Source organism: Taeniopygia guttata, chromosome Z, assembly GCF_048771995.1.
Source record: "Taeniopygia guttata chromosome Z, bTaeGut7.mat, whole genome shotgun sequence".
NCBI classification, from domain to species: Eukaryota; Metazoa; Chordata; class Aves; order Passeriformes; family Estrildidae; genus Taeniopygia; species Taeniopygia guttata.
This window is the reverse complement of record NC_133063.1, coordinates 74,914,632-74,939,714: the sequence shown is the minus strand read 5'-3', so window position 1 is coordinate 74,939,714 and position 25,083 is coordinate 74,914,632. Positions and strand designations below refer to the sequence as shown.

General features: G+C 38.2%; 1 protein-coding gene across 5 annotated transcripts in view; it reads right to left on the bottom strand.

Annotated features, from left to right (window-relative positions):
* Positions 1 to 25,083, bottom strand: part of ADAMTSL1 (ADAMTS like 1) — a 391,430-nt gene that overhangs the window by 96,151 nt on the left and 270,196 nt on the right. For all 5 annotated transcript variants that reach the window (XM_030258675.4, XM_030258676.4, XM_072922779.1 and 2 more), the window contains 4 exons: positions 19,582 to 19,656; positions 16,559 to 16,716; positions 2,458 to 2,569; positions 1,722 to 1,860 (listed from right to left, as the gene is read on the bottom strand). In XM_030258675.4, coding sequence (XP_030114535.4) covers positions 1,722 to 1,860; positions 2,458 to 2,569; positions 16,559 to 16,716; positions 19,582 to 19,656 — 484 coding nt within the window. The remainder of the gene's footprint in view (positions 1 to 1,721; positions 1,861 to 2,457; positions 2,570 to 16,558; positions 16,717 to 19,581; positions 19,657 to 25,083) is intronic.

Below are 25,083 nucleotides of genomic sequence, written 5' to 3'. Positions count from 1 at the left end.
TGCATCACCATTTGAAAATATGTTATTTAAAGTCATTGAGGAAGTATGGAAAATATCCACTACACAAAATCCAGAGGCAAATTACATATTGACCCAGAAGAGTAGGTTTAAAAAATAGCATCTTAGAATTTAAAAGAAATAAATAAATTTAATAAAATTACTTTCTCATTGAGACTGTGATAGGTGACTCTAGAAGACAGGTGCCATATTGATAATATTTTTCAACAATCTTTTTCCTGAAACATTAATATTTTCGCCTGCTAACTGATCATACCTGGCCTCTACTGACATCTGTCTCTAAAAAAAAGTGCGACTATGAACAAAGGCATATAAACTGCCATACACTCCGGGTAAAGGTGTCTTCAATGACAAAGAAATCTGAATGTTATGTCCAAAAAAGGTCAGTGAACTTCAGTGAAAACCTCCTATAAGAAGTAAAATATATCTTTGCCTTAGAGCAATTTTGTCTTTTCTGATAATGCCTAGCTACTCTAAAGCTGGTACACCTCGTTTGGGCAGCAACTATCCTCAGTTAGGTGGATACAGAGTCCCACAGGTTTATTAAGTATCCCTTTTCTCATTAGGACATCTTTTCTCTTTGACAACCTCCATCAATCTGAAGCAAAACAGCAACTTTTGAGGTGATGCTTGCTTGAACTCACTCAAACTTACCAAACTTGGTAAGAAACAAGCCTAGAGGGAAAGGAGCTGGTGATAAAATGGCTTTAAGGCATCCTTGTGATGTCTGCTGGGCTATGCTTGACCATCTTCTAGCAAAGCCACAAAAGAGGACCAAAAGATTTAGATTGCACAAATAAATGGTTGCTGCTTATTGAGTGGTTGTAGATGGACTCCCATTGAAGTTCAGAGCAATTAGTGCAACAAAGGATTGGTCTTTTTTGTGGTTACCTGCTTTTTCTTAGCTATGAAAAATCTGACTATCTGATCTTACTATTTTTACTATTAATCTTCTAAGGAAGAATGCACAGCAAGTTCCACCTTAACACGAGGAAGAATGTCTTTACTGTGCAGTGCCAGTGAACTGGCACAGACTGCCCAGAGAGGTTGTGAAGTCTTTCTCACTGGGGATGTTCAAGCATCATCTGAACATGATCCTGTGCCATGTGCTCTGGGATGACCCTGCCTGAGCAGGGAGGATGGTCCAGATGGTGCCCTTTGGTCCCTTCTAACCTTATACATTATGTGATTCTGTAGGGCAGCAGAGATCAGACTTTCATGCAGGGCCAAAGGACATTGTTAACTATAACAAAATCACTCATTACATTTTTACAAGCTGCCGCAAATGCAAGCAGGCTTTTCATTAAGGAGAAGATTAAAAAAAAAAATAAAAATAGTTCATCTAAATACAATGACAATAATTTACATGCAGAAAGAATTATTTCCCTCTCACTAACATGAGACATGCATTTAGCACATGAATTCAGAGCATGGGGATGATATAATGGACAATTTGTTTTTTTATACTTGGTAAAAATGAATGAGGCAAAATACATTCTGAGGGGAAGAAACAACCATTTCAAATCAGTCTTTGCTCTGTGAAGATGCTAAATAGAGGTGTTCTACACAGTTCACTCCTAGAATGAGAGAGAGGTTGAATTATGTAGGATAAATGACACTGTGAAAAATAGAAACAGAATATTTTCCTATGTTATTTTTACTCCTTTAGAGCTCAATCTCCTTTAAAATTAAAGTAAACTGACCTTGCAGGACAAGGATCCAGATTACACTCTTGAAGTTTTGGCTTTGGCTTGATATTTTCAGGATAGTAGTGACAGTATTGATCTGCTACTACCCGATTGCTTCTCAGATCAAAGCATTCAGCAGATGTCAGCTGATAACCTGCGATACACAGAGGAATAAATAATATGAGATGTGATGTTATTCCTGTCTGGCTCTGAAATGTATCTAAGTTCTGGTTTAGAAAATATCAGATTGCTTCAGTGCTTTTGGACATAACAGCTGTTGTTTTACAGGCCAGATTGAAAACAGCAATGTAAATCACATGTAGTAGGAAACAGAAAATAACCAGTATGATCAAACGAAAATTCAGAAAAAACAAGAAAAAACAAAGGCTGAGGTTTCTTAGTCACCAAGAATTGTGCCCTTCATTTTGGTATAGAGAATAAACCTGCTGCTAGGAACAGGAGACATCCTGTTTTACCAAATCCAGGCCCAAATCCCATCAGCCCTTATGCCTGACAGCTATAGCATTAAATACAGATATGTAGCTATCAACATGTCCTTTATCCACAGAGTCTGGCACAATGCTGAAAATCTACAGGCTACTACCATGTTGCTAAATCCCTCCCTTCATTTACTTGTAACTATTCAAATTATTAGATTTTGCCTATTTTTAAGGTCCAAAACTCAGGGCAGCAGTTGGAACAGGTAATGTATGCAGAAGGAAGCTTCTGAAATACAGTGGTAATTCATTACCTCCACCACAGGATGCTGAACAAGGGAAAAAATCAGTTTCCCTCCATCTGTGAATGATTGGCTGGTAGAAGATGAACTGGACTGAACTGTCAGCAGCACCAGCATAATGAATCTGAAAAAGAGGTTATATCAAAGAGTGAACCTAACACAAATGCTGTGAAGAAGTATTCCACCAGAAGCATCTTGCAGATTGGAGACATCTTGAAGCTTTGTGAAATACTAGATACACTTTGCAATAGGAAAACTAAATACAAAAAGAAAGCATTGATCAGTGGCAAAATCTTGGGTTCAAAACACAGTCAAATAAATTTCTGGGCATAATCAGTGACCATTTTGAGACCACATTCTGAAATAATGAGTAAATAGCAAATGTATGACTAGTGTTAGTGAATAATCTTATAGGGACAGAGGATAGGGGCTGATGTTTAATGAACTAGAAAATCACCTTCCCCTATCTAGTGTCCCTGACACATGGACATAGATTTTAGATCCTTAATGTTTCTCAAAAAACATTCTCTGAACTGTTACAATACACTTGGTAATATAGACTAAAACATGGGAGGCTGCACTGTGAAAAATAATAAACAGTATAAAAACTTTAATTCACATTTTATTTTTTTCCTGAGGTCAGGTATTTATTTCATTCTCCTTTGTGGCCCTGTCATTATTATGAAGTTTGTTCTTCAGCTTACTTTATTTTCCTTGTAAAAATGCTTCCTTCAGTCATAGGCATGGAATCCTGGCTGGGGATAAGTGCATGTCTGCAAAACTTGTTAGAGCCTAGAAGCCACCTGAGCCTAAAAGCCACCATACTTTCAGTACTAGGTGTGCTGAATGGATGTTCCATACAAACAAGAGTTTGTAGTGCAAGGACTGCAATAGAAGAGACCTTCATACAGGCAAAGCAGCACCACTTCCACCCTGCCAAGTCAAAAATTCTTCCTCTTTATTTCTACGCTGATTAATCCAGTTATGAGGACTTCAAAATCTCATCAGGTTATCACCTATCCTTAACTTTATGCCTCTGCATGAACAGCTGGCAAGGGAAGAACAAAAATCTGTTACTAAAAACCTCTCCTATTTGATTATTTATCTGTTATGTGACACAGTATTTCAGTGCTTCTTGAGCATCTCTTCATCTAAGGCATTATGCTATCACAGTAGAGAAAACTGCCAAATCACAGCTAGAAAAGATAGACCCTTCTGCAAGACAGTACTGTTGCTCTCAGAAGCAATCCCCCCACCTTTTTTTCCGACAGCTTAAACTGTTTAGCCAGTGCCCCCTTTTCCTTTTTTTTTCTCTCATGTTTCAAGTGAGTCTCCTACTTTTGGAAACACCATTTTTCTCTTACTCTTCTCTCTTTCCAAACACCAAGAGACACTGTCAAAGAATGGTCTATGAAACAGAAGCAAAAACATGACAAATTGAGATGAACTTTGTAACTTGGATTGTTTGTTTTGTTTTCCCCCTTAGATAGACAGCAACATGATTACAAATCAAGATATATATTGAAGAGCAGGAGGAGGGCAAGAATATTGATGTGTGTATGAGGTTTGGTCCACTGAGACTAAGGCTGCCCTTTTCTAATCAAACAGTGATGTCAATTCTCAAAAGGAGAAAAACCCAAACCAGCTGTAGCAATACAACTGCTTCAGCAAATGGGAGGCCTTTTGCACAGATGAATACTGTTTGCATGTGTGTCAGAAACAGGATACTTAATTCCTTGTGCGGGGATGGTGCATTAATTACACACTTCAGAAGGGTCTTTCCGGGCTCATGAAAGTATCAGGCACTCCTGGGAAAAACGTTCTGTTGTGTGCTGGAAACCATCTGGGGAGGTCTCTGATCTCAATGTGCAGGAAAGGCATTCTCTGGGGAGAAAGCTTTTGCTCTTTGTTTTTTAAGGATCATCAGTGATTCCTAAACTCAGGCCTCCTCAGCAGTACAGTCTGCAGTGAATTGTGAAGAAAAGACCAAGAGCTCACACATGGGCTACTATAAAATAAAGGGGAGGAAAAAAGAGTTTACATTGAAAAAAAAATCAGAAAGAAAGAAAGTTCCTCTCTCTCTGCAGACTATTCCTGCATGTTTGGAGCTATCTGTCTGTTTCAACACAGAGAAAAGACAGATGCACCATCTTTTCCAGTTTAATGTGGAAGTCATTAATACAGCCATGATAACAACATAGGTGGGGAAGAATTACAATGAGACATAGTCATAAGCTCAAATTATATGAAACAAGCAAATAAAAGAAGCATACACAATATTGTGTATTTTTAAGGAGTATTGTAAGCAGAAGAGTCACAGAATAAACTGTGATTCCACACAGCAAAAGCTTCTTTTTGATTTTGTTTGACTTTGTTAAAGCTAAGATCTTTATCCAGGAAAAAACATCATTGGCTACTTGAGCCCTGAAAAAGTCAGCGAGACTTCATAGCTAAATGTTGTAAGAAATGTGGTTTGGCTGCACAGGGCCGGCTCCCACACATTGAAATACTCAGCTCTGTAGTATGATGAAATTTTTTACCCTTGCAGTATTAGCAACACTCTTGTAGCTATGAGAAATGCTAAAGATCCAAATGGAGATGACCATCACCTGAGAACCTTAAGCTAGTCCTCTAAATGACAAGGAGTTTTGCACATGTAGATAACTGAACTAGAAAAAATAGCAATTGATTATATTTGCAAATAAAATCCTATCTAGATTTATTAACAGCTGAAGTCAAAAGCACACAGACCTTGCAGAGCACTCATCCCTGCATTTGTGCATGGCAACTCTCCAGATATCATCCTTGACTTCCTTTAATTTTCAGGGGAATTTGGAGCATTCCTAACATCAGAGCAGCCCTTACCAGTTTCACAGAATCAGAGAATCAAAGAATGAACTTGGTTGGAAAAGATCTTTGAGAACATCAAGCCCAACACCTAACACCTCCTCATCAACCAAACCATGGCACTGAGTGCCGTGTCCAGTCTTTTTATAAATACCTCCACAGAGAGTAACTCTATCGCCTCCCTGAGCAGACTACTGCAGAGTGATTCCCTTAATCACTCTTTTAATGAATATTTTTTTTTTCTAATGTCTAGTCTAAACTTCCCCTGGCACAGCTTAAGACTGTCTTCTTGCTCTGTCACTATTTGCCTGGGAGAGATCGACCCACATCTACCTTGGCTACACTCTCCTTTCAGGGAACCCCAGCTCCCTCAGTCGTTCCTCACAGGGCTTGTGTTCCAAGCCCCTCACCCATCTTGTTGCCCTCTTCTAGATGTGCTCAGGCATCCCAACATCCTTCCCAAACTGAGGGGCCAGAACTGGACACAGCACTCAAAGTGTGGCCTCACCAGCACTGAGTACAGGAGAAGAACGACCTCCCTGCTCCTGCTGGCCACACCATTCCTGACACAGGCCAGGATGCCCTTGGTCTTCTGGGCCACCAGGGCACGCACTGCTTCACGTTCAGCTGTCTGTTGACCCTAAAGAATAACACCAGACATCCAAGGAACTAGTTATAACTAGAGTCTTCAGAATATCCATTGTCTAGCCTACCGCCACTATCAACAGAATAATCTTTTTTCCTCTGTTGAAAGACCTTGGAAAAAATATCTTTTAGATTATTTTTACACTAATTTTGTTAATGCCTATCTTGGATGATGCAAGAGAACTACAAACTGTTGCTTAGGTGAAGTTTGGTGTTGATAAAATGCAGATTTGGTTTGGGACATGTCACAGAAGCCAAATGAAAACAAGAAAACAAAAATTTGAACATGAAAGATGTGTAATCTTTTTGAGATATTCTGATCTGCTCTACGAAGAAGAGACTGCAACATCTGTCTTCACCCTTGCACTTTGCTGGTTTTTCCTACAGCTCCAAAATTTTTATTAGTTCATAAAAAACCAAACAACTAAAGTTCCCAAAAGCCCAAGCATTTCTTGCTTGATTTTGGCAGTGTATGCCTGAACCATTTCTTTTTGTTCTCTGAAGAACATATGGCCTGGCCTACAAAACTGCAGTAGTTTATTTGGACAGTTTCAAAATTTAATCAGCACTTTATAACCAGCAATCATAACCAAGTAATTATTAGTATTACTTGTACAGCTGAGCCATGAAAAGTGTATTCAATAAAATGTTTTCATTTTATGCAGTTGGGGGTAGGTGAGGAGGAAAGACACCATTTCTTTCTTGTGTGTGTGTGTGTTCCAACATGGGGACAGAGAAAGGGAATTACTATCTTGCACCTCAGAAACATAGAATCATGAAGGTTGAAAAGGCTTCCCAGATCACAGAGTCCAACCTTTGACCAAACACCACCATGTCAACTAAACCACAGCACTAAGTACTATGTCTAATTTTTTCTGGATATTTCCAGGCATGGTGAGTCCACTACCTCCCTGGTCAGATGATTTCAATGCCTGAATACCCTTCCAGTGAAGTTCTTCCTGATGTTCAACTTCAACCTCCTCTGATGCAGCTTAAGCCTGTGTCCTCCTGTCCTGTGGTTGCCTGTGAGAAGGAGCTGAAGGAATTGTAGCCCACCTGGCTACAGTCATCTTTCAGGCGGTCATAGAGAGAGATATGTTCACCCCTGAGCCTCCTCCTCTCCAAGCTAAACAACCCCAGTGCCCTCAGCCACTCCTCATAGGCCTTACTCTCTAGGCTGTTCACCAGTTTTGCTGTCCTCCTCTGGAACTGCTTCAGTAAATTTTGTCTTACACAACTTGATCTGGCCTGCTACAAACTAGCTCCATGTCACCATGCTTATTAGAAAAATTCTAATGGATTATCTGATATTATTATTCTGATTCTGATTCTGATTCTGAATGCTTTCTGCAAGTTCCACATACCAAATCATCAGATTGATACTAATGAAAGTAATTAATGAGAAATCTGACAAATGTAATTTTATGCTTCTCATGTCAGTATAAAAAGTACTCTACTTAGAGTGCTTCAGTATTGCTGGTTGTATGCAGTGATATCTTGCACTGAAAAATAAAGGAAGTTGTACAAGTTGTTCCTGTTCATAATTTGTTCTTGAAGGAAATAGAAGCCAGACATTGTCATCGGAAAATAAGTTTACAAGATTGTTTAAAATAACATAAAAAGTACATAAAATGTAAATAATGAGAGATGTTGAAGGCTTTCAAGCATATGTTTTATGATAGGTCTACACCATAATGCTTCTGAGTTTGCCATGTCTTTCTCTAGGAATGCTGAAAGGACCTCTGCCTTTGAGGTCCAGGGAGCATATCTATTGTGCTCTTGTGCATTCACATCTCCTGACTATGATAGTCCTGTGTTGCACCACTTTGGTTTTGGGGCTGTCTCTCTTATGAAAGTCAGCTCCATCTGCTGCTTGTCAATTTAAACCTCTAAATCAGCTAGAGAAGTCACTCTGAAATTACCTTGTCACTGACTTACATATTTTACAAAGTGTCTCTGAATTGAACTTGCTCACCCTGCACCAATCTTGGATTAAACAGTATTCCTTTAGGTGATAAGTCTGTTAGAAAGCCTTTAGATTAATTCTCTCACAACGCCAAAATAGAAAACTAGAAGGTTCAAATCTTTCACCTGTTCTATTATTCTGCCCAAAAGAAGAAAAAAAGAGAAAATCACTGCAGTGGATTAGCTAGGATAGCTGGCAGAAATAGAACCTCCAGTAGCAGCTATAGAAAATCCACTAGCAAGTGCAACAAATATAGATGTTTCTCAAATGAGAAGACCAAAATTATTCCATGGAACCAAAGGCAACCTGAAATACACCAAAACCAGATGTGCTACATCTCTACTTTGATACCAGCCTCCCAGTCATTGTGGAAAGACCATTTCACCACCATCAACAACCAGGGTAAGAGAATTCACCTTCAAACAAGCCACCTTAATCATCACTGTAGAATATTTATGGAACCTAATTTATTAATGGCAATATCGAATAAATCAATGTAAAAAGATGATCCTATTGTGATAGATACTGTATAAAAATAAAATTAAAAAATTGAAAAAGCATTTTTTGCCACACACATACAAATTGTTAAAATTGTGAAAGCTTAAGAAGGTTGACAACAAGCCTTCATAACACCAAAAAGTGACTGATTATTGAGAGATATAGGTAAACAAAAGTTACATAATAAGGAAAGGAAAAAAATTACAAATAGCATTTTGTCAGAGGAATAGAAAATCACATGCCTAAGAAGCTGTCTCTACTGCCTTAAAACCTGTCAGTACATTTCAGATAAGCAGTACTTTAAAGAAGTATGTAAAATTATAGGTAACGCATCTTCAGATCCAAAGAACATCCATCCACCCACTAGTTTCAAATGATGTACTGGTTGAGCACAGGAGCCACAAATCCAAATCACATATTCAGTCTACTTACATGCATAAAGCGTGGTTTAAAACATAAATATAGATAGAAATTTGTAATAGTTTTCAGAAGACACTTCATGACTACTGAGTCAATAGACTTCATGACTGTTCAGTCCAATATCTTCTATCTCAGTTATTGGGTGAATAAAAAGAATGTAAGAAGAAAACACGACTTCAATAGTACCCTGAGAAAGAGATTTTTCCTGAGCATTCTGGTTTACTTTGTCAAAAAAAATAAAGGTGGTTTTACTATTCTAGGTTTTTTTCTAGTTCCCTCACCAAAGGTCCTAGACAGATCCTTATAGAAGATCTTCCCATGAACAGATGACTGGGTAACAAATAATGGTCAAATAATCTGCTCTTGCAATGGATGAAGGACCGTGGAATCCCTAAGAGATATGTGCTATGGCATGAGCTGTTAGTCAGATGTACAGATGAGCAGGATAAAGGGTCAACCATGAGCTTACCAAGTTTGCTAATGAAAAAGCTTTTGAATGGTGCCTAAACCATCTGTGAAAGCACCCAAAGTTTTGACTGACTACAATTCGAGTTCAGTAAAAAAAAGAAATAATGTCTATGGGAAACCCCAATTAATTATACATGCTAATTCTATACACAACTGTTGTTCCTATTAGCTTTTACTATTCAGAATCATAAAGGGTTGTTTCAGCTATTCCTCTGAAAATACCAGCTCAGGGTGCAGCATCAGTTAAAAACATCAATAGAATTCTGCAGAAAGGAAGAAAAACAGAGGGAAATTCTACAGCCTGGTAGAATCCATTTGTCCTGATTATTATGTGCACAAAATCATAAAACTATCAAGGTTGGAAAAGACCTCTAAGATCATCTAGTCCAACAACTAACTTGACACTGCCAAATTCACCACAACACCATGTCTCTAAGCACCACATCAACTCAGTTTTTGAGCCCTTCCAGGGTGGGTGATTCCACTACTTCTCTGGGCATCCTGTTCCAACACTAAATCAGCCTTTGGGGAATGAAACTTTTTCTAATGTTCAATCTATAGCTCCCCTGGCACAACTTTAGGCCATTTCCTTCTATCCTATTACTTCTTACCTAGGAGAAGAGACTGATCCCCACCTCATTATAACTTCCTTTCAAGTAATTGTAGAGTGTGAGTTCACTCTTTTTCAACATGCATATTTATGTACAGATATCTTTTTATATAAAATAGGTATTAAATAATTTTATTGCATTTTATTAAACTATAGATATACTGACTGGAAATTTGCTCTTTCAAAATATATATCTATGTAATTAAACACTAGTCACAAATTACATGTTTATGTGTTTTTTAAAATATTATGACTGTATAATCACAGTGAAAACAGGAAAAGAACAGAGAATGGAAATAAGGATTAACTTTTTATGGATCTTCTTTGATTAAAAAAAAAAAAAAAGGTTTCAATAGAGTAAGACATAAGATCATAAGAAAGACACTGATCTGTTGGAACAAATTCAGAGTCCAGAGGAGGTACATGAAGATGACCAGAGGGCTGGAGCACCTCTCCTGTGAGAAAAGGCTGAGACTGATGCTTAATGATTTTTGCCCTTTTTCTTTCATATATTCTCTGTATTCTTTACATATATACTTGTAGCTTTGTAGCCTATTATTGTAACTTACCTTCAGTATTTTCCTAGGCAGAAAGACAAAACAAGTTGCAAAGCCCCCATCCTATCTTGGATTTTTCTGGGAACCAAGGCTAAAAAACAGCTCTTCAAGACACATTTTAATCAACAAAGTTTAGGCCTATCTAAGGGGAAGGATTTAGAAGGGGCTTGGACTGGGGTAGGAATTGCATTACCACTGCTGCTCCTAATTTGGTTTTTTTTGCCAAACAGGCTAATTTGCTAAACTTTTTGTATTCAGTATTCTGTATCTGTGGGTGGGCTTTTGTAGACATTTTCTGTATTTGCCCCTGGAGGCCTCCAATAAAGACCAGCCTTTGTATTACCTCTTATACTAATAATATATTGAAAGTGTGTGTTGTTTCATTTTTAGGTTCTTAAGGCATCAAGACAGTTGGGGTATTTCAGCCTGGGGAATTTGCTCCAAGTACACCTTACAGCAGCCATTCAGTACCCAGAGTGGCTACAAGAGAGCTAGAGAGAGGGTTTTGGCAAGGGCGTATAGAGACAGAATGGAAAATATTTGTTTTAAACTGGAAGAGGGTAGAATTTGTGTGAGTATGGTTGGACATTGTAAAATGTTGCCCAGAGAAATTGTGGATGCTCTATTGTTGGAAATGTTCAAGACCAGGCTAGATGTAGCTTTGAGCAGGTTGATCTACTACTAGATGGTGATCTTGCCCATGGCAGCGGAGTTGGAACTAGAGCATCCCTGAGGTCTTACAACCCAAACCATCCTGTGAGTCTATGCAGACACTAAGAAAGAAGCAAATGATCACAACAGAGATATCAATTGTAGTTTCTGTAGTTTTCCCCCCTCTACGCAGCCCCCTGAATAATCCAACTTCCTCAGAGATAGGGCTGTGAGGGGAGGAATACTAGGAGAGGGATAAGGTATTCAAAAGAGGCTCTTATCCAGGGTGTTGGAACAGCTCTCTTTATTCTGTGGTGTCCATGGAGAGTGGGGCAAAAGAGAGCAAACAGGAAGTCTCAGGGGTCTATATAGGTTTTGGACAGGGTGGGCTCTCCTGGCTCCCCGCCAACCCCGTTGGGGCAGGAAGGAGGATCCAGGGGTTATCTTGATCAGAGTCACAGGGTCCCGGGGAAAGGGGGGCAAAGGGTGCCATGAGCTCACCGTAACAATCAATTACAGAAGTAAAAGAGAAATGAGCTAAACATTAGTAATAATTTCCTGTTTCTCAGAGAGTGAAAGCCAGACATAATCAGTGAAAGTATTGCACCAAGGTTTGAGCAGTGAGATGTATTCCTCATTTTACATAGTGTATCATTCATTATGGAAATCATTGTGTGGTCTAAAGTTCAAATATATTGATTAGGAAAAAGATTATGTTCTACATACTGTTAATTGAAATAATTAACATTGAACAGAAAAAAAAAGGTTGATATGAAATAAAAGCTGTACATTGTTTTGAAAATATCTAGTTCATAGTTTTCCATACATCTTACCACATTTTCCAGAACTGGATTAAAAAGAATTTTCTTGAATTTGTCACATGATAATTAATTCCATCTCTTTTTAGGCTGGTCTAGGTCAAACTTGTGAGTTTGACCTAGAAATTATTACAAAAATTGTATATTTTTTGGATATAAGGAGATCAGATTGGGTGATTTTTTACAACTATTACTAGGAAAAGAAGTATTAAATGCAAACATAAGTTGATAAAACCATTGATACAGACATGCTTCCAGCTAAATCAAATCTGCAGTGTGCCAAAATGACCTCAGGAAGACACACATCTCAAGAGGTACTTTTTCTTTACAAAAAATTGACAATATTCCATTGATCTCTTCTAGATGCACAAAAGCTGAATCAGTTACACTAAGCTTTAACTATTGCTATTTCTGTCTACTCAGCCTTAATTCTACTTCTCATCTACTTCCAGGAGCACCATCTTAACTCCAAGCTGTCAGTGCTTCCAAGATTCTTCATCACTTCCCACTTTATAGGAAGTCTTCTCTCAAATATGAGGTATAATCTCTTCTGGAAACCACTGCCAGCATCAGAACTACATTGCGCAGAAGATGCTTACTGTCTTCACTCCCAATCCTAATATGACAATACCTAAAATATCCAACAATATGTGAACCATAAACAGTAGCTCTTTGCTGCTCAAGCAAATTCGCATCATTTGGCCTCTGCCTTAAAGCGAATGCTGAAATAATTTATTTCATGCCACAAAGTAAATAACTGTGTGTTCCTTGTTCAAAGTAGCATTTAATCCAACCCTGGCCCTAGACTGACAAGGCCCATCAACCCCTTTGCCAGCTGGCTGCCTGTACATTTATTATCTCTTGCATGGCCTTGCAAATCCCAGGAAGTCTAGACTAAGTCTCAGCCTTATTTTCTTTTGCTAACCTGGACTGTTATCAAATGCATTTATCTCACCAGCACCTTCTGCCAGTGCTAGATTGCAGCTGAGCCAACAGCTGTCTGCCTACCTCTAGAATTCTGTGTAATTCGGCATCTACTTTTGAGATGCATTCTATGATTTTTTGGACAATTGGTGGCTAAAGCCCTAATTTCAGCTGTAACTCTGCCCAAGTGAACCCAGTCCACTCTATTTCTTAATCAGCCAGCAGAACACCCCAAACACCAGCACAAAAAAACCCAGCACCAGACAGTCTCTCCGGGCAGCAGTGCTTAGCTAAGGCTTGTCAGCCCTAGCACTACAAAAGACAACACCAATACAATGCAATCCTAATCTAAATACCTCTAAAAGCCTCCAGATAAACATTTGTGCAATTCAACTTTATGCATCATTCATGCAAAGGGCTGGGTTTGGGTAAACAGTATGAATAACTCATCAATACCGGGGATGTAAAACCAGCATCAATATAGTCCAGCCTAGATCTATTCCTACAATTATTTATCCTCCAAACCAAACCCAAGCCTAGATAATACCCTTCAGTAGACCTTGTTTTAAACCCACTGATCTTTGCTGGCTCACACCTCAGCCACAGGATTAAGGCCCTAGCTGTGCAACAATCAGCCTGTGAAGCAAATCCTGACAGGCTGTGCTTTGCCAGCCTCAGTCTTCACTGGCAGTAGCTACTGGTGGTTCCTGTAAGCCTGCCACTAATGCATTTCAGATTTACAGTCATCTGGTGATGTCTGCTCTCATTATATGGTCATCTGACAGTACCGCTTCACCCTGCTCAAAAAAGAGCAGATGCAGGACATGAACTGAGTACCCCAAGATTCTCTGTTTAGGGTCTGAAATATACACTATCAACAGAGATGTTTTAGCACAGACAAGTGAACAAACACGACACCAGCAACAGAGCAGGTCAGGGGCAGCTCTGCCGTAAAGGGCATGCCCCCCTGTTTGATATTACTACTCTTATCTCTAGACCACAGAAACAGATTTCCAAATGGAAATGGAACTTCATTTCTTCAGGATTATGTCAAAGACAACAAAATTTTCTTACAGGAAAGAGGCATTTCTATTTATGTGAACCAGAATTTTGCACTGAAAACATTAAAACAGACAAATCATCAGAATTTAGGAAAAGTAATTCTAGTGGGATTTAAGTTTACTGACACATTTGCCAGGTCCTTTGCCTTTCAAAAATTTAAGTTTACAGAGCAGACTTACAATTCTCAAATGATCAATATAAAAAATAAGAATATGAAAAGCTTCACTCCTGCTTCAACTTTGTGATAGCAACTTCTAATTACAGCAGTTTTAATGAATAATTTCTATTATTTACACATCTTGTGAAAAGATTGCAAAGAATTTTGCATATGAGGAACATACCATTGATTATTACACAGTAAAAAAATCCAATAATTATACAACTCAGCTCCTCCAGAAGCAGCATGAGGTTTCTTCTTAAATTTTAAAGCACTTTTTGTTACCAATAAAGAAAGTTAAGTGTTAACTCTTACATTTAGATTCTACTTCTGAATTATATCCAGATGTCTAACTTGACCTGTCTTAACAAGAGCATTCAGAGTCAAGTGAAAAGGATTACAAAAATAATTTGGGGAACAATTACTCGTAAACTAGAGTTCTGCTACATCTACAAATTAATTTAGATCTGTTCTCATAAAAATCTGCCTTGGCCCAGAAAAGTAAATCTTGACACCCAAAGAGATCCCACTTTTTAAGGAAAGCTTACTAACACGACACAGAGAAATATTTAATCTGATTTTTTCAAATAAAAGCACTTTAACTTCAAAACCTGAAGGGAAAATCATCATGAATAAAGCAAGTATGAAAAACAATTTCCAAGCCTGACATAACTGAGAGGTAGCATCTTGATTTTCATGCAGCTGTACATGCATCTATGCATGCTTATATCTGGTAAAATTTAACAAAATAAATATTCAGAAGAAAAAAAAAAACTTCTTAGAAAAATAATTTAATAGTGCAGAATAATATCTGTGTTACATGAAGCAAGACCTGAAGTATCTTCTATAGCTGTTGATTAAAAAATGAACAGTGATTCAAAAGAAGAGATTTTTTCGGTGCCTAATCTGTTGCAAAATTTAATTCTAATCTTAGAAAAGATCCTACAACCATGAACAGTGGGTTGACGGTTTTTGGTGTATTTTTCTATATCCACAAAAGACAATAGATTTAACACCTAATGAGTCGTGTTACTGTGACTTTCAACAGTGCAAAGACATAGCAGAACTCAAAATAGTTTCACCTCAATTCAGCAGTGTCTGTTCTGCCGATGCCTAGCTGGCTTGTACATTGGTTGGACTGTCATCATTTACACAGAGTACGCCTTTCCTTTAACCAGCACTTCTTACCTTGCTTTGATAGACAAGGAAATAGAGACACCAAGGGATAAAGCTATTTTCCCCGTTATAAAAAACTACAGTGGAAATATAGGGAAGAGAGTACAACCCTCTTGTTGCCCTTGCAGGACAATTGGTCTACGTGATTAGCTGCTTCCCACAAATACATTATAACTAGGCTGCCAGAAAATCCCACACAGCAGAAATAAAACAAAGAGAGAAATACAGTTTACATTGAACTGATGTTCGCCATCTCTGCATCAGCTGTAAAAGAGGTAAATGAGTTTTGCATATTTGAATTGAACAGTATCTATTTTAGCATGGCATTTTTGTTCTGCATTCAAAGAGGAAGGAAGATAATCCTTAGTCCAGGCTTCTCCTTGTGAAAGAGTTCTGAAAATTTTAATTTACTTTTTCAGCTAGTAACATACCATGTTAACAGGGGACAGTCTACAGGACTGTGCTACTTCCCAAGCTAACCCATTCCATCACAACTCAGCTTAACCCAGGACAATCACTTAGGACATTTTCCATGTCACTGTTCAAACCTCTAGCTGCCATTAGCTCAAGGTTAAAACAAATGCCATCTACTTCTGAGGCTTATAGTGAAAAATTTACATAGTCCTGGACATGATACAGATTTTGCAGCTTTACAGCTGAAATCCTTCAGGTTCCTTGGACCTACTGGAAAAGGATTTATTTTGTTGAAACTCCCAAATGTTCATTTTCGTATGTTTGTTTTCCCACAGAATGTGTGCATGGCTTCCAGCAATGTGTTTTATATTACCTGTAAGAATAGAAACGCTCTAATGGGAAGAAATAATTTTCCTCTTATTGCCAGTGCAACAAAAAGCAGAACTTCAAAATGATACCACAACTTCTCAAGAAAAGTTATCCCATTTATTTTAGACCTTGGAGACTTTTCACTTTCTTTCAGTCTTCTGTGCAACTACACTAGTATACACCCAACAAACTATGGGCCAAAGATGTATCTTTCTACTTATCACAGACAAAGAACTGCATGCCATTGATTCACAAGTACCTCAGTAGTGCACATAGAAAGTAATCTGTGTTTTCTTGAAACAAGTTCTTTTTAGGGCATATATTGGCTATGCCTTTCTTGACATAAGTGCAGTCTCTCTCTCCTGAGGAGCTTCCCGTGAAGCTTTCATCAGATATACAACAATAAAGAATTACATGTAAAGTTCAAGAGATAACCTGGATTAGGCTTTATGATAAACATCTACTGGAAATCCTAGTACATTTTGTCTTACTTTATGTTGCTCTAAGATGCCAATGACCAATGACCCTCACCTTGATAGTAAAGTCTGCAGTGAGAGGCCCAGATATTCTTAAGATCTCCTTGTCAGGAAACTTCTGGAAATCAATGCTAGAATTTTCTACAAGGAAGGAGCCAGTGGTGCTGAGGCTGTTTTCACTCTTCACACCTTGGAGAGTCTTAGTTTCCAAATCTGACAAACAGAAAAAAACTGTCAGGAAACCAGAGCATTGCAATTTAAAGTGAGAGCAGAAAAAAAAAAAAAACAAACGAAAACCAAAAAACAAAACAAAAAAAAACCTAGCAAAAATTAGTAATATTGCAACTCTTTTCCCATGGATATTCACATTTGCACACTTTCCTTTTTTATTCTTCCATATGCTTTTTGTCTTTGTTCAACCCTTGGATTTTTAGCTCACATTCCCCTCCTCACCCATAGATCATGTTTTTACTCTCTTCCAGACATACTAATCCATTCATTGTTAGGCATATTTGTCGTTTTTTTTTAAACTCACCCTCAGTAAGTCACGCTCCTAAGTGGAGCGTGACTCAGACCTTGGCCCATGAGCACTGCTAAGTTTCTGTACCCTCTTTCAGTTCAGAGGTGGGTCACTAACCACATGTTGTTGTAGTAGACAATTAACTGAAAGCAGGATATTCAGGAAAGAAAGATCAGTATGACAGCAATCCCATTTCCTCTCCAGAAACAGTCTGGCCCATCTCAGTGGAGTAGAAGGGGAAAGTGGGTACTGAACCCTCCTGAGTTCTCCATCTGTTTCTCTCTGTATTCGCAGTTCTGCAGAAGGGCATTAATTCAGATACTGCTTTGTAGTAGGTCCTTCTGATTGTCATATTAAAAGTAATGATAATTTCTTAAATAAAAGTCAACAGTCAGAAACTAGGTCTGTTTCATCATTCAGCTAGCCACTCTACCAACTCCATATTATGCTTTACAGCACATTCATCAGTAAACAGTTTCTGGTAGTTATTTAAAAACAACAGGGCCTTTCATAATGAAAGATTACAAAGCTGAAAACCTTTCACATATATTTATGAATATAGGCAGAAAACCTCCAAGACAGTGAGACATCTAAGGCATAGCATTAATCTATGATAGAGATATATTTTCAAAAACAATCTTTTATTTGCATATATTAATTTGCTAAATAGGGAACAAAAATGTAATTGCAGTAATTAGACTGCTTTGCATTATGGATTAAGGGTACTAATTAATGAAGGAAGTTGCTGAGGCAATACATTAAGAATTTTCACTGTAATGATGAATTCCTTGGTTTTCAGTGAGACCAGTCTCGTCCTTTGTGATGCACTTGGCCATCTATTTATTTTTGGCAAGGCTGCATGCAACAGGAGTAAAGATGGTTTTAAGACTTGTGTATATATAATCAGCCTCCTGTTGACTTCTCCCACAACTGAAGTTCACAGGGGAAAATCCTCCCTCCCCCTGAAACTGACTTTAGCTCATACATATATAAAATCCTTTGATGGGCAAACAGAAAGATTCATGGAGACATCTGAAACAAGAAAAAGATATATTTGAACTTATTAATTTTTACATAGTGCAGTTAATCTAAATCTCAACCAGTGACTGAAGCAGACCTTGCTGATTTCAAATCTTTTCGTTATGAAATATGACATGGCCTGAGTGAAGCTTTAGATCCATCTCTCCAGCTAAAATCTCATTTCTCTCTGAGCTGTCTTATAGCTCAATTTCACTGAAACAATAACAAAAGTACAAAATTTTTTACAGGGAATATCTGTATCAGAAAAGACAAGAGAGAAAAGAGGAGTGCATGTCATGTACTAGGAAAATAATATCAGCAATACTGGAGCAGCTCAAGAATACCCAAAGGGACACTTAAAACTGAAGTACAGGCAGCATTTGAACTTTAAACAAAAACATAATATATTTTTTTCTTGGTTTATAACCTTCATTTGCTGGTCTTTATGCAGAGCTTTAAATGTGAAGAATCTAGTGCTTTCTCAAACCAAGTAGGGAGCTACAGTACAGGACGAGTAAGCCATCCCTTATTTTGCTACCCTGTATAAAATTTTTGGGTGAAAGAAAATATGGAGGCAATGAAATTATTTGGTGTTTCACATCCTTTGCTGACACTCACGTTTGTACCTACACTGACAAACACAGAAGACATAAATGGTCTGTACTGCAGAAAATTCCTAAAGACTTTTGAAAAAGGAAAAGGGTAGCTCGACTTATCTTACAATAATTTCTGCTACTGAGAGGTCAAGCAGTACAGTTTGGGGTTTTATTCTGACAGTAAATCATATTTACTAATACTCTAATATTAATTTCCTGCTGATAAGAAAGGAAGCAGCTTGTGAGCAGCTACTGCACTGGAAGATGAGGGAGAGGGATGCCAGAAGCTTCTATTCATGAAATAAATGGATTTGCCTTCAGCAGAATATTCTCAAATCCTAAGACTCCTCCCAGAAAAGAGGGGTATATAGTCACTGGCATACACAGATGAAGCATGAAAATCTCATAGGCAAGTAACGGGCTAACAGAACTCAGTGGTCTTCACTCCTTGGAACAGTATCTCTGCAAAAGAACAAGATTTCATTTTTGTATGCAGTTTCAGATAGAGTGTGATTTTGTGTGTGAGTGCATATGTGCATCCAAGGGAGAGAGAAAGATCGTAACAGAAATGTGTTAAAGTCATGAGCAGCTTGGTGGCTGAGCTGAGCTGCAGGGAAGCTTATACTTTACTGTTCTCAATATTTCTTCACTCAGTGGTATGTACTTTTTAAATTTTAAACAAAAGCACTTGACACCAAGTGAGCCAGCCAAAGGATAAGCAAACAGAAATGACTGAAAAATTATGGAGGAACAAAGAACTTTGCACTGTTGGCTTTGAAAAGAGTGTACCACTGAGATAACTGGGTCTGAGGAAAACATCTGAGGGCAAGACTCATCTGTGTGTTGAAATCAGTGATCTGAGAGAGGGAAACCAGTGTAAACAGAGCACTGCAGGTTACCAAGGCTCTCTTAAACAAGGGTACACCAACTTCTTCTACTTACATAAATGATCAGGTCCTTTCAGCACGAGGCGAATCTGTCTACTTCCATAGGGAATAGCAACCACTGTATCATCCACTGTGTGAACGCAAAAACACATGGAGAAAATAAGCAAGGAAATTCCCATCTGTTTTAAAATAAGCATTGAAATAGGTATTTACAAGGCAGTCAAAAGAAAAACCTTAGGACCAATTAAAAATGCCAAGACATATTATTAAAAATGTGAAAAAGAAACTTGTTAAATGTAGTAAGAAACTTCTGCTTAGAGGAATCCAAACCTGTTGATTTTATATATCCCAAACTCCTTCACAACTATTTATGGTTTTCATGAGTAACTAAGAAGTTTCGATTTCATCACAACTCCACTTAAACTCTTTAAGTATTTTGAATCAGTATTTGTGGTGAAGTAGAGAAGCCTAAGCTTATTATGATACTTAACCAGAACAGCTTTCCCATTTCTCACTTGACATTTTCCCACTTAAACCCCACAGCTCCTCCATGATCCTGTCCATGTTATGTGATGGTGTCCTAGTGCTCTCAGTTATCCCTTTCACACCTCTTATTTTAATGACTATAAGGGCTATAATTCTGCTTCCTTTTCTACACTGCTAGCAGAAAGCCCTGGAAAAGCAGAAGCCCATTGGACTGTCATGTAAATAGGCATTAAAGAAGGATATTGCACATATGAAGCCCTCGGCAGCTTTGCCAACTGCATTTTAACCGAGGTGTGAATTAACGTATAGGTCACTTGCAGCTGTGAAAGTTAGTTAGGTCAGCATTTCTAAAGAGGCAGCAACCTCAGAAATGTCCTGAAGGGAGACACAAAGACACAGAAAGACGACACCAAATGTTATACTTGCATTATGAAGTGGTCTGCCCAGAGCATGCTGACCTGGACTAACCAGCACATTTCATTCACCTTTCCCTGTCCTTTCTGCCTTCTTCCCATGAAACTGGAAGCTGGGAAAGAAAAGGTATGCATGCCTAAAAGGATTTCTTCTGGGGAGTGAGAAAGTTGTAGACGTGTGAGGAAAAAGTCTCTTTTGCTATTTCTTCATTAGAACTGCTCACATCTGTGTTATGAACTGCCTTCTAGCAGGAGCTACAGCTCTGCTCTCAAAACAGTGTTTTGCTTTGTCAGGTGAGGTCAACTCAGACAATAAAAGCATTTTATCTTTTATTCAAATATATGAGTTGGGGTCTTACACTTCTGCCCAGACAAAACTGGGAAAACACTTGGAACCCAGTTAAATCAGGATTGTCACTTACTAGTGGAATAGATGTTGATATTGTCATTTTATATCAAAGGTGGAGAGCCAACAGACAGAGGAAACACTACCAGAAACAGGAACTTTTAAGCAATATATTCATTCATCCAATACATTCATTCATCCAAACCCAGAATATCTCAAAAACTCTGAACTAAAACCCTTTCAGTTAAATTTTAAATTCTGTAATGCAACAAAAGAATTCCTGACACTCTTACTTTTCAAAGCTTTATGGGATTAAATACTCACACTTTTGCTGCCTCTTACTACTCCAGAAGTGAGGCAGAAATGTAAGCAGTCTCTCTAAGTGCCACAAAATTTGTGTGGACATAAGAACTGTCCCATTTTCAAGTTCTGATTTGATATGTTTTCTCAAACTATCCAAAATTTCAATGTCTAAGTCTTTTGTAACTGGGTTTAATTAAACTCAACACAGGTTTTGCTCATTCACATCCCTGATACCTCACTGATTAGTAAAGCTAGGAATCTTTCATATCAATACATAATTCAAATTTTGTATTTGGAAAGACAAATATTCAATTTATATTAAAAAAATTAAATACTGATATTCTAATACTGCTTAATTGGTACTATTCTAGCATTCAGATTCAAGATACCCAGTAGGATAAATTATTTTATCCATTGGGGAACAAAATACGTGAGTATGACACATTTTGCTGTATATATACAGCCTTTTTTGGACTGAGTTTGGAAAAACAGTAACTTCAATTAAAAAAAAACCCCAATATTAATGATTTTTATACAAGTCTTATTTAAAGACAGTCCCATGCCATGATTATATCTGACTGTCTCTCAGTTACAAGCTCTGTGCTGCAGAGTTACAACTCACTGACATGTCACAGAAAACACGGACAGTTTAAAGCCCATGTGAGCTTATATTCTCAGCCTGCATCTCCTGCCCCAGGGTATTGCTAGGACTATATTTCACCTGATCTTGTTGTTGCTTTCAATTTGAAATCCTAGCACGCTTTATGTGAAATGCAAAGCTCAGTGGGATTTATGCTTATCTTCTTCTGTGAAAGCAGCTCTTCCTGCTTTCACAAAGCAGAAGCAGGGGGGATTGAAGGATAATTTCCTGAGGTTAACAGTGATAAGGGGGAGACATTTCCTATGAAGAGATGTGAAAGTAAGCAGGCTAACATTTAGTCACAGCTCCCCCCAACAATATGCAGAGAGACAGATTGTTGAGCAGCTGTGTGGAAAAGAAAGAAAATGCTTTAACAGGTGGTTGGTTTTCCCTGCCCATGCACAGAAGCAAAGGAAGGTCCCAGATAACTGGGAAAACAGTGGCTCAAGGCTGAGAAGAAAGACAACAGTTAACTGTCATGTACATGCACCAGATTCCCACAAGAGAGAAGTTTCTTCTAGTTTTGGATTTTTAATTTGGATTTTTAATTTGGATTTTGGACAAATGGTTTGTCAGTTCTCATGATGAAAAATGGAGTTTTTTCTATCTCCTGATTACTACTGATATTCAGTGGAAATCTGGAGCTACATATATTTTTGACAGCCATAACAAGAGTAATTTGGTGAATATCTAGACAGCATTATACTTTCTACAAATCTCTTTTAAACTACTCTATTCTGCTAGTAGATGTCAATCCAGATGTTTTAGAGAAATACAAACTTTGCACTAGGTGATCAGCAGAATGCACTCACAACTTATGGGACTAACTCTCTAGCTTCTTGGTGAACACAAGGAAGCCTGCTTAAATGCATCTTATCTTCATAGGAAGGACATACAAGGTTCCCTGAAGAAGATACTAAATAAAAAGAGAAAGATGTATTTTCTGGAGACTTCTAAAGAACCACCCAAGCCACCTAAGAAAAAAGAATATTTTTGAAATGAATGAAGGTTTTTGTAGCCTTTCTATTATTAGTCTTACAAAAGTATAGACTATTTACTTTTTCTTAAATATGTAACATAGAATTCAGCATCACACTACATCTTGCCCTACTATGTTTCTGTCTCTGAGGCCACTCTGTGTACTACCCCTATAAATAGTGGAGAAACTGTTTCTGTAGGAAATGCTAAGTGCTTAAAAGTGCTATGAATTTCTTTCTTATGCCTTTACATGATATAAACAACAGGGATAAGGGAACCAGATGTGAGCACCAAGAGAAAATTACTTTAGTATGATGAGCTCAAGACTGTGTTTGGAATGGTTTTGAGATTTAAACAGCTTCAGAAATATTGGGCCAGCCCTGGAGTAAAGGTCAACTGTCCAAGCCCCAGAGCAGTCCTCAGGACTGAATTCTGTTCTTAGGGAAACAAAAATCCTGAGTGAGGCCAAATATCTAGTCACTGCTGATATCTAGTCACTGATGTACATTTCCCCTCTGATTTTTCTAATGCTGCATGGCAGTCTGGCTTTTAATCCCTTGTTTAGACCACAGATAAAATACACATAAATCTAGAAAACCAGGATTATTTTATAAAGATAACTTGAAATTTAGCAATCAGCTAGTGAATCCACTAGTTAAATAAAATGAATAAACAGGATAAAATGAATGACTGGATAAATAAAATTAATAAAGGCCTGATCACAGATTTGCAAGTGTATTTATGTTTATAGTGACAAATAAGCAAGATCCTGACACAGATGAAGTGCCAACAGAGCTGGCAAAATGGGGAAAATGAACACAATAGATTTTTGAAAGAATTTCAACATTTTAAATCTCAAATTTCCACAACATTTATGTAAATCATTTTGAAGTCAACCACAAAAAAAAAAAAAAAATCATATTAATTCATACATGTGAAGGGGATTCATAACTGTGTTTTTAAGATTTTTAAAATCCAAGTTAAAAGAGACCTACTATTCATAGATTCAAGGTTCACTGTGTTGCATAAAAACATGTATGTTTACAGCAGGGATTGAAATAATACCACAGTATACAGACTACACATAAAATCTACATTTTTTCTAGCTCTGCATAACAATTATATACAGGCAAATGTGTCTCAGAAATCAGTTCTCTTACTTTTTTTCACAATTATCTCAGTCTAAGACTGTGCTCTTAGCCATCTGCTCTATTACCTATATAACATTCTTTACATTTAATAGGAAACCATTGGGAGTAGGTACTGTGTTTTACTAACATTTTAGTCCTGTGCATAATGTATTAGTGACTTTATCCTCAGTAGAGAAGATATGAGCATCTTTTTACCACAAAGCAACTAAAACAAATTAATTTCTCCTACAGGAAAAGACATTTACAAAAAAAAATTCACAAACACGATTATGTCTCAAATCGCCTGGAGATTTCCAAGTCTGTTCCTGTCCATTGCAAAAAACTGAACAATGAGGTGAAATTCCATTCCCAAATCTTTGTTAATTATTTCCTTTGTCTTCTTGTACAATTCTGCTTCAGAATCTTCTTATGAGGATTATACCTTTCTTTCCTTCATGCAGAAGGAAAGAAAGGAATAATCCCTCCCCTCCCCTCCCCTCCCCTCCCCTCCCCTCCCCTCCCCTCCCCTCCCCTCCCCTTCCCTTCCCTTCCCTTCCCTTCCCTTCCCTTCCCTTCCCTTCCCTTCCCTTCCCTTCCCTTCCCTTCCCTTCCCTTCCCTTCCCTTCCCTTCCCTTCCCTTCCCTTCCCTTCCCTTCCCTTCCCTTCCCTTCCCTTCCCTTCCCTTCCCTTCCCTTCCCTTCCCTTCCCTTCCCTTCCCTTCCCTTCCCTTCCCTTCCCTTCCCTTCCCTCCCCTCCCCTCCCCTCCCCTCCCCTCCCCTCCCCTCCCCTCCCCTCCCCTCCCCTCCCCTCCCCTCCCCTCCCCTCCCCTCCCCTCCCCTCCCCTCCCCTCCCCTCCCCTCCCCTCCCCTCCCCTCTGCTCTCCCTCTCACTCGGCAAACACGGAGCCACACCTGCACGGTGCTATCAGCTGCTCTGTGTGCCATGCTCCATACCAATGCAGTTACTCTTTGGCAGAGAGAAGCTTTTGTAAAAAACAGCTTTCCCTGTTACAGAACCCACAAGTATACATACACTGTCTTCAACAGATATTACACTGCTATTTGATTCTTTAAAGTCATCTACTATTCAGCAATTGTAACAGAATGCTCTGGAATGGCAGAGCTGTATGATTTAACTCTAAGGCTGGGGGCAGGTTTTCAGGCTAGCACATGTAATTCCTTAGGTGTGTCTACATAAGCATGAAAACACACCTACTTTTAATTCTTCTTTCAAACTGACAAGACACGCCCTATTTCTCACC